Here is a 13372-nt window from a genome sequence, read left to right on the forward strand (position 1 = left end):
CAGCCTGGCCAGGTCTCTTTTTCCCATCTGTTACTAATCCAGACAATTCAGGCTGATCTCTTCAGTACCTTTCACCAACATCACACAGGGTGTAAACCTCAAGCAATTTACTCAACCTGGCCAATTATAATTAGTGTCAAAGAAAAGATGGGGTAATAACACTTGTAAGCTGGGTGGAAGCTGCCTTCTGTCTAGATTAATAAACGGCCACCTCCCCAAAATGGTTCAACTGACAGGTTTTGAAAGGGATTGAGTTCCTGTGTTACGATACAGCTGGGAGGTGTGGCAGCTCTGCACCAAGCCAGGATCGTATTGCTATTCTCAGAGTACATTAAAGCAGAGTTATCCCTGGAGTGCAATGGACACGTCTGATTATGTCCCCTTGGTGGCAGGAAGCATCTGAGCACACAGAACCACAGAACGGTTTGGGTTGGAAGGGACCTCCAAAGCTCATCCCGTGCCACCCCTGCCATGAGCAGGGACATCTTCACCAGCTCAGGTTGCTCAGAGCCCCGTCCAGCCTGGCCTGGGATGTCTCCACGGATGGTTCATCCACCACCTCCCTGCCCAACCTGGGCCAGGCTCTCACCACCTTCAGCGTCAAAAATTCCTTCTTCACATCTAGAGAGAAAGCTCTGCTGCTTTCAGGGGTCAAACCCACCTCCAGGAGTCACACAGGGGTCTCAATTCCTCAGATTCTGGCAAATCTCATTCTGCTTGCACCAGCAAATTCAACTGCCACCCAGGCAGGAGATTCACCATCCCTGTGAATACTTCAGGCAGCACAAGCTTAACATCAGATTCCAAACACTTTATGTGCTCACAGGCTGACATATGCACATGTGACAGGCAGGTTATTACATGTAGCATTCAATACCCTTTCAAATTTCATCTTATTGGTTTCAAGTTTAATTTGGTTTTGCAGATGACCAGTTCAGCAGCCCTGCAGAAGACAGACGAGTCTCTTCTATGCAAAAATGACTTTAAGAGCAGGGAGGTTTATAGGAAGCTTTAAATTGTCTTCCTTATCTGTAATATCAGCTCTGGTTTTCCCTTCTAGTTATTCAGTGCTCTCCAGTTAAGCAAGAGACCATCATACATGATTTTACTGGAGTCAGGAGTCCTGAGAACAGAACTGGCAAGATGAAAACAGGAATCCAGTCCTCCGTGGCAGCTGTGGGAAGCTCCTGCCCTCCACCCTGTTTGCTACTCCCAGGAGCCCCACTCAGGGCATGCCTAGAGCTGCGCCACCGGGACAGCACAGCACCCAGCCCAGGCTGGGAATCAGAAGGTACTTGAGCAGATCAACTACTAAACTTAAATGCCACCACGAGCTTGTAAGGAAGCTCAGCACAGGTCTATCACTACCTGACGAGGCAAACTCCAGCAAAACACAGTCCTGGCTGCTTCCTTTCAAAGCTGCGCAAACATCCGAGTGCTCGCAGCATTCACTCACCACCTCAGCCAATTCACATTTCTCCAAGTCACAGGTTATGGCTGAAGGGATTCTTCATCCTTCTGTTGAAGTTGTGCTACTGCATGGCCAAAAGGACCTCAAAACCTAATTGCAATGCTTGTACCCAAACAACCAAAGCTTTTGCCAAGGTGAAGCAGATCCTCCTGAAAGAAACTCTTCCATGTTTCCAACTTTCAGCAGTTACTGGATAAAAAACAGCACCTTCCTTTCCTGGGGGTGCTGGGACCACCAGCCTACAGAACTCGTGGTTTTGTGGCAGCTAAGGAAAGAACCAGACTTTCCAGTTTGGCCTTTGATTGTCTTGACCTTCTCCAGGCCTGTGTGGACAAGTTGGCTTCCCACAGCTACAATTCACATCATTGTTAAACTCTAGCTGTTTATTGTTTTATGCAAAGATTTTCTGTGTCAGGGACTATATAAACTGGTGATGGGTGGAGATTTTTCAATGAAAAGACGGTCTAAGTCTTGGAGAAAACTAATTCAATTCTCTAACCATGCCACAGATTTCTTTCGTCACAATGTCCCACTTTTAAGAGGGTCAAGTTCCCTGAGATGCTGCAGACTATGTGAATGAGACGCTCACCTGTGACAAGAGGACCACGCAAGCACCTTCACCCTTTTTCAGACCAAGAGACTTTTGATTTTTGGTCAGATACAGCCCAATATTTAAAGGGTTCAATGAAAACATCCTCACCAACCTTTCACTTTCGTTGTTTCCCAGGAAAGTCCCAAACTGTGAAGCGTAAGCGTGTTCGAAGAGCATGATGAGGAACTGCTCGTTGAATTCAAAAGAGCAAGGGAACTGCCGAAGGATTTGCCACACACAGTCCAAAAAGAGGAGAAACACGGGGGCCTCCCATTTCTGCTTGCTATTCGAATAGGCTGACTGGGCACAGCGCTGCTGGAAAGGGTGACCAGCCTATATGGAAGAAATAAGATAAAGCATCACACACAAAGTAATGGGGTGGGAGTTCATGTGGCAAAGACTTCAGAGCTAGTTGTGTCCATGCAACTACGCTGTGACCACTCTTTTCTACAACTGTAAGTTCATCAAGCATCCAGTGACAAATTGCTAGCAACCGTGACCAACTTTGCTACCTTTTATAAACATAAATTGCACTGTATTTAATCAGACAATTTTACCAAGAACAGACTGGTGTAGGTGCAGTGAATGACCAGGTTGAGGATATCAGCTGTAAGAATACTACAAGCAGAACTATGTTTTTGTGGTTTAGTCTGAACAGTGTTCTCTAAAGAGATGTTTACCCTGAGCACATATAACAGGCACTTCCCCAAAAACAAAGAACTACTGTGAAAGTGCCAGAGGAACAATGACTCAGGAACAATGTTGCTCTTAGGACAAAGGCCATTCATATTAAGCAGGGTTGCAACAAGACCCAACCTGTCTGCTGCCTCTCAGGCTATTTCTCAATAAAACTGTCACTGGAATAAATTGCCCTTTTGTCCTAAGGCATTTCTTACCTGCAGCCACTCCCTCGCAACAAGAGATTCAAAGCCACGTATGGTCCTGCACCCTGGGTCCAAAATAATCTGTGCCAGAGAAGTCACCTGGAGTGTCGAATCGGTTCCTTCAGTCCCATGCACTAACACTGAGGTACCTTCCCTGCGAGAGAAAAACAGCGGAAAGGAGTAACAGTGTGAATGAGCAGAGCACATCCCGAAGACTTACGCATCCCAATGGATGCCAATGCATCTCATGGATAGCAGTGTCACCACCCTGACCGTTGTGCTGACCCTTTCTTCTCTTCCACCCCACATGCAAGCGCATCACCTTCTCCACCTGGACCTTCACCAATGCTAAACAGAGCTTATTTTCTTGCTAAGGAGACTGGAAATCCAGAAACTTGGCTGCACTGACCGAAAATGCACAGCGAAATCTCTTTTCTAGTGCTTAACAATTTGAATTCATACCTCTTTGAGTTACAGAATGGAAATGCATCTCAACATTTGCTGGTGTCATTTATGATTTTGCTACATACTCTGAAATCTTTCCATAACCATTGCAATGAAGAGGTATCATCCCCCTAGATGTTCTGCACAACAATGCTATGAGATTCTTGCTTAAACCTGGGCTTAATTGCATTTGGGCCTCAATTAGGGTTTACTGTAAGCAAAGTAGTGGCAAAAAAGCCAGTTCAGGAGAAACAATGAAAAGGTAGAGCTTGGCCTCCAGAAATGCAGCAGAGTTAGTGTGCTGAGCAAGGACACTTGTCAAAGAGCCAAGCACAAAAGCTCCTCGCTCACCTGCCAGCACCAGTGAATCAGCAGAACAACGTGAGGAGCAGAGGGAGCTCTGAGAGTTTAGGGCAGGAAGGTTTTAGCACTTTGCTGTCACTCCCCAAGCCCCGGAGGGGACAGCAAATTCTTTCCCCTCTTCTTCATCCTTGGCTGGGTTTGGGTACAATATCAGAATCTCACCCACCTGCTCCTGAAAGAAACACTGGATGGTATTAAAAATCACTAATTCCCCTAAGTCTTCCCAAACCTTGAGCCACTGTCTCAGTTCTGCCAACACCCAGAACAGAGAAAACGAGCTGCAGGTTGCGTTTGTTTCTGCACAGAGACCCAAGGTGAGCGGCAAAGCGCGGGGTAAAAGATCAACCTACAAAAAGAGAAAGCCCGCAGACGTGGCTCGCTTTTTGAAGCAAAAAGCGTAAAAATCTATACCTTAAACATTGCGACATCTTTGTCTATAGACCAATGTCTAAAATAAACCTGGTGCCTCTATGATAATCTTCAGATAATTTCTCTCCTCCTCCCTCAGGCAGCAGCTGATAAAGAGCCAGGCAAAATTGCAATGGCTAAGTGCAAGCCTATGCTCTTCCCAAAGCAGGGCACATCAGAATAATGCTACTTTCACCTTTTATATTTCTGTCCCTAGACTTTAAAGGTGCTGCAAGACCTGTCCAGGGCATCCTCGTGGCAAATACAACTGAACCATCATCATCAGCTCAGCGATGATCTCCAATGCTGAGCTGGTCCAACACAGCTCCGGGTAAACAGAAAAAAAGCAAAGCTGACATTAAAAATGATGAAATTGTCCACTATCCCAGCGAGCCAGAAGGGTTTCATCACCGATCTTTCTCATTGCACGCATGCAGGGAAGATTTACAGATAAAACTATTGATCAAGAGCAATCATTCTCTGGCACGAGTCAATAACTAAACACGCACCGTCAGTGCTTTTAAAAAGCGCAGCAGTTCATGTTTTAATTCAATAATGCTGTTTTACCAATGAGACTGCATTTCAACCTACTAAAGTTAAGTTTTCCCTGAGTGTTGAGAAGGGTTTTCCCCTCTCAGAACCACAAAGAACTCACATTTAAAGCCCTGTGTCTGGTCTTACAAAGCCTGGCACCTGGCAGTGTCAGCATTTGCTCTGCAGCCTGAGGTCTGATGGTAAGTTAACCAAGTCAGCAGTATTTATTTAAGAAATAAGTGCTTGTGGCCTCAATTAACCTGACATAAGGGAAGAACAGGATTGCTTAGATAGGGCTATGGCAATACAAATTTCAAGATGAAAAAACACTGGACTAATTCCTGGGGAAAACAAGGAAATGCCATTGTTTTAATCTTGAAAAGCAAGGTGAGGTATTGGAAACTTTCAACTAAAACAAAGACTTTATTAAAAGAAAAACCTCTGTGTTGTCACTTCACTAGGCCACCAAACAGCATTTAAGATGGGCAAATTCTAAGCTAAACCTTCAGTAAAACTAACTAAATTAGATTGATTGCATCAGACATCGGGATATACCTGAACTAAATAATCTAATACCTATTCTTAGTCAAGTTTTCCTCTCTCATGCTTGTACTACTAAAAATGCAAGTATGATTCCTTAACCATGATGAAACAGCATCTTGCATGAGTACAAGCCAGTTCACAGTGGTCAATTATTAATAAAGCGGAAATAAAGGTATTTAACTAACAATCTGTAATCAGCAGATGAGAAACTCAAGGCTTTCTGAAAAGATATTTACCTATCGATACACTGAGCAACCAGACAAGCCGTAGTCAGGATCTCCTTGACATGAGTCAACCAGTTGGAAGCCTCCAGTTTGCTGAGCCAGCGGTCCATATTGTGCGATTGGTCATTACAAGCTTCCACCAGCTTGATGAGGCTTTCCTGCAGAATATTAAACCTTTGGGAAAAGGAAAACGTTATGGAAAACATAAGCACTAACAACCAGGACAATGTGTCTATAGAAATACAGTGATAACAGAATAAATCGCTATGATTTATATGCTGTTATTTTAAAATACGACCCTATAGAAGTCATGTCTCCTCATGCTTCTACGGGTAATGCCAAGCCCTGGGCAACTGCCAGCAGAAAAATGCTCTTTGGACGTAAATAGCCTCTTGTCTTCCAACACAAATTGCTCCATCAAGCATTACAACAGTACGGCCTTTTCCCCATCGCACCGGACCTCTGTGTGCATTCGGCCACATCTCGCGCTTTCCATGTAAAACGCGTTTTCAGTGATCTCACTCTCTTTACCAAGTGTAAGTGTGGTGACAACCTGGACATTACCAAGTGTCAGTGAAGCTACACCAGATAATTTTGGAGATTTTTAACCTGTAGAGCCGCAACAATAACCTAAAAGTCACCTGCCACTAGGCCACAACCCCAGAAAATTTTAAATTAGACTCAACTTCTTGACATAGAACCACCTTAAGATTAATTTAGCTAATTTCTTAAATAAAAGATGGGGGAGAGAACACATTTTGTATCACTTCTGCAGTTGTTGCAATATGCCCTCAAGCCCTGGAAAGCTGGTATTTAGCACGCAGCCGATAAAACCAGATACTTCTCTGGTGTGGATTCACGCTACGTCTTCCAGGGGCACCAAACTACGGATGGATCAAACGCCACTTAACGCCGATTCCAGCGTGTGTTCTGGTCTAATGGAGAATGCAGCTAGCGGACTAGACCTCAAAACAGCTGAGAAAGCCAAATCATGATAGCATGAGATATTTAGTCTTCATAAATTGTGGTTTATTTATTCCTCCCTATATGATGCTTATGTCCATCTGTAAAATGATCAACAAACACAAGTCCACATAAAATTTTTAGAAGGAAAACCAAATACTTCAAAGAAACAGCCAAGAAATTCCCTATATTAGCTCCTCAAGAGTTGGCCTACAGTGATCCGGGGAGTAATTACTTTCCAACAGCTTCAGTAATGTTACTGTATGCCTGTGTAGAAGGATTCCCCAAAACTAAGGGTTAAAAGCAGCTGAACAAGGTCAGACTACAAGTCTGTTTAGCTTTAAAAACTTGTCTCCAAATGACCAAACAATATTAGATGTCCTGAGAATCAGAATAGTTTGGATGGGAAGGGACCTTCAAAAGCTCACCTAGTTTAATCCCTGCCATGAGCAGGGACATCTTCACCAGCTCAGGTTGCTCAGAGCCCCGTCCAGCCTGGCCTGGGATGTCTCCAGGGATGGTTCATCCACCACCTCTCTGCCCAACCTGGGACAGGCTCTCACCACCCTCAGCACAGACAATTTCTTCCTCATGTCTGGCCTGAATCTCCCTCCTTTAGTTTAAAACCATCACCCCTTGTCATATCACAACTGGCCCTGCTGAAAAGTCTATCTCCATCTTACTTATCGGCCCTTTTAGTTGCAGAAAGGCTGCACTAAGGTCTCCCCGGAGCTTCTCTTCTCCAGGCTGAACACCCCAACTCTCTCAGCCTGTCCTCCCAGCAGAGCTGTTCCAGCCTCGGGTCATTTCTGGGGCTCCTCTGGCCCCTCTCCAGCAGCTCCATGTGTGTCCTGTGCTGAGGACCCAGAGCTGGACCAGCACTGCAGGGGGGTCTCACCAGAACGGGGCAGAGGGGCAGAATCACCAACCTCCACCTGCTGCTCACGCTCCTTGTGATGCAGCCCAAGATACAATTGGCCTCTGGGCTGCAAGCGCACATTGCCGGCTCATGCTCAATCTTTCACCCCCCAGCACCCCAAGTCCTTCTCCTGGGGGCTGCTCTCCATCCCTCCATCCCCAGCCTGTACTGATACCAGGGATTGCCCTGACCCATGTACAGGACCTTGCACCTTGAAAAGCAGTTGATAATAGGAGTGTGACTGCTACAGAACAAATCATCACCCGCAGAAGTTTTCTGGCAAAGGACCTGCTCATTCCTGTGCACCACTGCAAAAGGGGAAGACAGGAAGGCTGGAGCACAGATGTAGATGGTCAGAAAGAGAGCTGGCACAAGGAAATTTGCCCAATGCCTGAAACCTGCAGCAGGTTGTTCAGGGCAAGGAACAAAATCCCTTTATCATCCACATAACCTTGTTTTGCTAAATAGGAATGTGACCCTGTTGATAGGAACCACGATACACGGCCATTTCTTACAGAAGCAAGTTCTTTATGGAGCTAGCACGGGTCTGCTAATGCAACCCTACAAAGCTGAGCACAGAGGACGGACTGCGTGATTTCACCCACCTCTCAATACATTTGTGAATCCTCCTCCACATGGGATAATGTACTTCTTGTTCAAAGCCGCCTCCTTTGGCCCTGGCCTGCTGGGCAACGTTCAAGGACCTCGTGTCAATGATGTAGCCACGAAACCCATGCCGTAGCGTGGCGTTTATAAGCTTCTCATCTTCTCTACATCGTCTCCCATTCGTACCTGTCAGAGGTTGGCTGCTTCGCATAATCACCTGTGGGAACAAATAACCTTGAATTAGGCACTGGAAATGGAGAGACTCCAGATTGAAAGTCACCGACCACTTGAGCTCCAAGAATTGAAGGTTTGAAGTCACTCTGCAAAGGACACCCCTCCACTAGAGGGTTTCTTTGGGGTGCAAACAGCGAACTGATGCATTAGATCGCTGGGTCTCAACACCAGGCACAGAAAACAGCCTCTCTGGAGATACGTGCTGCTCAGCTTCACACTGGATACTCCTATTTTCCATAAAAATTCAGGTCATTTGAAGAATGCTTACAGGAGTGAGAGAGCCTTACAAAGCCTCTTCTCTCAGTTTAAGTGTAAAACCCAAGTGGCACAGCTCAACCACACTTCTGCTTCCACCTACCTCAGGCTTAACCCACGTCTGGACTCAGGCAAACGCCCTGATCTGCACAGTTGTTTGCACAGAATGATTCTCTAGTTATTCCTGTAGCTGTTGTTCTCCCTCATCCTGAATCTTTCAGTTCTTTTAAATGCAATCTCTTGCAGGGACTGAATTTATTTAAAAAACAAACTAGCAATCCTTGAATTGAGCAATTATTTGGTAGGCCACTTCCTGTATCACAGACATTATCTTAGAGGCTTTATCCCTTCAATTATTCCTGTAGTACCATCTCCGTGAGCCATTGACCTCACTTCCCGCCGAAGGCTCCTTTATGAACCAACATTTTCAGGTTTCTTCCCAAGTCTGTTTTTAAAACACTCAGGTCTTTCATGTGTTAAAGATGCCTACGAGGTACAGTTTTACCCAGCGGATAGACTACTAAAAACCATAGGTCCACAGATTTATGAGCTGAGATTTCTCTTTAGGAAATGTCTTCAAATTCAGAAAGCATCCCAGCCACTCAAATGATAACTAAAGTGTGAGGGCAGCCAGTCAGCAACCCCAGCTACGCTGCGAGTCAGAAAAGCAACATGACAGACAGTGTTACTGTCACAAGCTCAAGCCCTCCGAGCCAAATGACATTATATTCATCGCATTTAAAACACGCAAAATTCGGAGAGATAATTGAAGAAATCCTCCTTCAACAGTTTTCAGTCGAGCTGAGAAAAAGCAGAAAGCAGGACTGTTATGAAGGTTGTTGATGGCTGATTTTAAAGTGAAGGAAAAATACAAACCTGAAGTACAATGCTAAGTCAGACCTGACATCCTCTAATTCCAGGCTTACAATCTTGGCAACAGGAGGTGAGAGCGCATTAGAGCATTTGACTCAAAAGCCTGGATCACGTTTGTAAGCCACAGGTTGGACAGCCCAACATCCTCAAACTGGGTTACATCACCTCAAGAATTGCATGAAGTGCATTTCTTAATTATAGCTTATCAGTCACTCCATTAGATTTTTGGCTCGCTGAAAGGTGGCAAAATCTGCACGACACCAAAAATTCGCTACTCCTGACATGTTACACTGACAGACTCAGAGAACAGATTGTTCTGATGGCTCGTTCAACAGTTCCCCAGAAGCGGTGCTGGTTCTGGCACACATGCTGTCATCGTGACTGTTATGGAGGAGACAGCCCAGCACCCTGAGACAGGACAATGTGGTTTCTGCCGTCCTTCCAGCATGAAGCCTCTTGGCAGATGAAGCAAGTAAGGGTGCCAGCGGTGGCTTTGCAAGCTTCATCTTGCTCTTGCTGCTGGGAGCAAGCTTGTGCCACATACGCTCCCAAACCAGCACATTAATAGCTCTTTCTAGGATGGAGATTACTCATTCCATCCTCCACAACCAGGTTCATTGCATTGAATAAGTTGGAAAAGAAAACAAGTCAATGTCTTGTGATCTGTATTAAGTCTAGAGCATGAGCTGTTTGGTTTGTTTTTTGGTTTTTTTTTTTTTCATTAAACACATTCACACACTTCCTTCAAGTAAAACCATTTCTCAAATGCAGCTTACCATCTTGTTCTTCGTATGGTAATAGCTGAGGACTGGGAAGCGACCGCCCTGGCGAAACGTGGCAACTCTCCGAAGTTCGTCGTCACTGACGGATTCGGGGACAATGACAACCGGAGGGTAGGAGGAACAGACAGAGAATTCCTTATTGACGTAGCTTAGACGCCATTCAGTTGTCTGAAAAAGGTAAGAACATAAAGGCTTTGGGTCAAAAAACAGAATATTACAGTTATGGCATAACATACAAGGGAAGCAGAACTTTCGTATTCAGAATAAAGCACACACAGAGTAATATCAGTGACCTATTCCATTTGAACCACAGATGAAAGCTCGGTTGTCTCTATTGGCATAAACACTTTTGTTCATCCAGGAATTTGGTCCCCCCATAACAGCATAATCAGTCAGATTAAACCCAGCACCATATCCTGTCTCAAGCCAAAATGTGACAAAAAAGATGCTCCACCCTCAGTGGAAAAAATGTCTTCCTCATGTCTGGCCTGAATCTCCCTCCTTTAGTTTAAAACCATCACCCCTTGTCCTATCACAACAGACCCTGCTCAAAAGTCTGTCCCCATCTTTCTTATTGGCCCCTTTTAAGTACTGAAAGGCCATAATAAGGTCTTCCCAGAGCCTTCTCTTCTCCAATATATTCCTAAATCAGCAGATTTAGGAGAAAAAAGGTTGATTTAAATGCAAGTAACATCTGCGCAAACCTCTATTTGTGCTGAAAGCAGAGTTACTAATGCTGTCCACAAGAACACTGCCAGTCAAAAGGTAAGAACATCCACCAACTCCAGACAATGAAGCTGCAATTTAACATTTCCAGCTTGGTTCTTTTCTACAGGTCGTGCTTTATGTAAACCACCACAGCCATTCCTCCAAAAACATCTCCTGGAACCAACACAGCATTGAAGGTCTCATGGTGACCTACAAACACTTGTAAGTGCTGAATATTGTCCCCCCGCACCCTCATGGGCACTTGGCACAAGAATTTGGGCTACTGGATACCTGGTGTCAGACACAGGATTTGGCTCCATCCCAGGCAAAATCAAAGGTCAAAAAGCGGCCTCAGTAACGAGGAGTCCTCGTTTACCAAAGTCCAGGCTGGAAGAGCTGATGCTGCCATAACCACAGCCTTGGACAAGTCCGACCTTCATGGAGGGCTCGCTGCTTCTAGGTTGGTACCACACCCCTGTCTCCTGCATTAAGGACACCACATAACCATGAGATACAAATTTTCCCCAGGGGCACGTCGCACACAGCAGAACCTTGCCTAAAATTTGGCAGGGAACTAAGCTCATGGTCCCCAACAGCAGGACGGTGGCTTTGGCTGAGCTGCATCTCCAGTCAGTGCATCCTTCTCCTGCATCCTTACGGCCAACAAAACCTGCTGGCAGGAGTCTTGGTGGGGAAAACGACCCAGAAGACCCTACATCTTCAGATTTTAACAGCAGAGTGAAATTCTTACAAGTAGTAGCAGAATTGCAGTCAACTTGGCCTGTAAAAGCTCCAGACACAAATAAATTAAAATGTAATATAAAAGAATAACTTTTGAAGCGGAACAGGCAGCTGCTACCAAGGTATCTTTTTGCTTTCTTTCTTATAAACTCCCTTGCACAGACAAAGGTGTGAGACAGCAAACAAGACCTTAAGTAACTCCTCAGTTGAGCTGTTTTTGGTAGAGGCTCAGAAGCATTTGAGGGCAGAGACCTCATAGAGATGCCACAAAAAATCTCTGCTCGTTTGTCCTCCAAGAAAGCTTCGGCAAGACAAAAAGGCAGGGGGATAGCTCAGGTCTTCCAGAAAGTAAGAGAAGAGGAAAACACTTAAAATATGTAGCAATGTAGTAACAAACAATCCACACCGATTCAGACAGGCTGGTTTAGCACGAATTAATCACCCAGCTCTGAGCAGAAATAAGTCTCTGTTCCTCTTCCCTTTCTTCTAGAGGGTTTCGACCTCCTGAATGGCACATGGATATAAATCCATCTGACTGGCCCATGGAAAACTAGGATCGATTTAGAGAGGTTTTCTGGTGATTAAGCTTTGATATCAGATGAACAAGCTGATCTGAGTCACAACACTGCATCATCACCAGCAGATGCCAAGTGTGTGGTGTACGAGACACCAAAATTGTCCCTTTTGGTGGCAGCCTAAGAAAAAGCTGTTGGGAAGGTGCATATTGTGTGTGTTATCATCACCAAAACAGCAACCGCTACCTATGTTCAGTAGCATATCCAGGCAGACTTGTACCAGCTCTGTTGTAAGCTTATTTCATTATTCATTAGCCTCAAAACAGCTTCCCTCAACATCTACATTTTATAAAACGCACAGGTTCTCCCAGGTGCAAAGCTAAATCACCTCTGGCAATCGCATCATAGGTGGAGATTGTTCAAGCTTTTAATGCACTGACCATATTTTTTACAGCTTTTTGGGGTGTCTATGTTAAATTACAGCAGATTTCATCCAATGGTGTTCAGCTCTACTCCGGGTGACCCTGCTTTGGCAGGTGGGTTGGACTGGATGATCTCCAGAGGTTCCTTCCAACCTTAACCATTCTGAGACTCTATAATTTGTTTACAAAGAAAAGAGTATGCATGGATATAGAACAAAACAGTAATAGTATCTTACTGCCACATCGGATGAAGAGAAGGCAAAATGAAAACTTCAGCGTGCTTTTTTTGAGAGAGTGGCCATCACTGGTATCACCAGTATGGAAAGGAATGGATCCACCTGATTTATCTCCCACTTGGATAATTTAACGCCACCCGTAACCTCCTCTCCTCACCATTTATAACATGAGAGAGAAGATACTGTTACGTCTTTCAGTTAGAATTTGCTGTTATGTGGGAAGGAGGAGGAGCAGGGCAGGACTTAGCACCATTTATCTTCTGTAGCACAGCTACTTCTGCAGAGACCCAGTTTACCTGTGCAATACCAGCTTCAGGCTGCTTAAATATATTCCAGCACAAATCAGATAGTAAAGCCAACAGTGCAAACCTCCTCTTGGCTTCTGCTTGGGGTATGTCCGCAATTTGGAAGGAAAATATTGCCATTACTAACTGGAAGTGCGCAAAACTCCGAGAAACTACCAAGTTAACATTTACTTCTCCCAGCAAGAGATCTGTACTATAGGGAATCAGAAAAAAAAAAAAAAAAACAGTTAAGGATGGAAGCAGTAAAGGATTAGGGGATCTGGAGAAAGGGAAGGAGAGGACTCCTGTATCCAAACCAGCGTGGTCAGCAGGACAAGGGCAGTGATCCTTCCCCTGTACTCTGCACTGGG

The 13372-nt window shown here is 45.0% G+C and overlaps 1 protein-coding gene across 1 annotated transcript in view; it reads right to left on the reverse strand.

Moving 5' to 3' along the window:
- The window catches only part of MTMR9 (myotubularin related protein 9), a 30764-nt gene that overhangs the window by 5639 nt on the left and 11753 nt on the right, over nucleotides 1-13372 (reverse strand). Inside the window, exons 4-8 of the mRNA XM_065834908.2 lie at nucleotides 10090-10263; nucleotides 7951-8168; nucleotides 5476-5637; nucleotides 2960-3101; nucleotides 2176-2396 (exon numbers count right to left, since the gene is read on the reverse strand). Of these exons, the coding sequence (XP_065690980.2) occupies nucleotides 2176-2396; nucleotides 2960-3101; nucleotides 5476-5637; nucleotides 7951-8168; nucleotides 10090-10263 (917 nt within the window). The remainder of the gene's footprint in view (nucleotides 1-2175; nucleotides 2397-2959; nucleotides 3102-5475; nucleotides 5638-7950; nucleotides 8169-10089; nucleotides 10264-13372) is intronic.

The sequence above is a fragment of the Patagioenas fasciata genome, chromosome 3 (assembly GCF_037038585.1).
Source record: "Patagioenas fasciata isolate bPatFas1 chromosome 3, bPatFas1.hap1, whole genome shotgun sequence".
In the NCBI taxonomy this organism is placed as follows: domain Eukaryota; kingdom Metazoa; phylum Chordata; class Aves; order Columbiformes; family Columbidae; genus Patagioenas; species Patagioenas fasciata.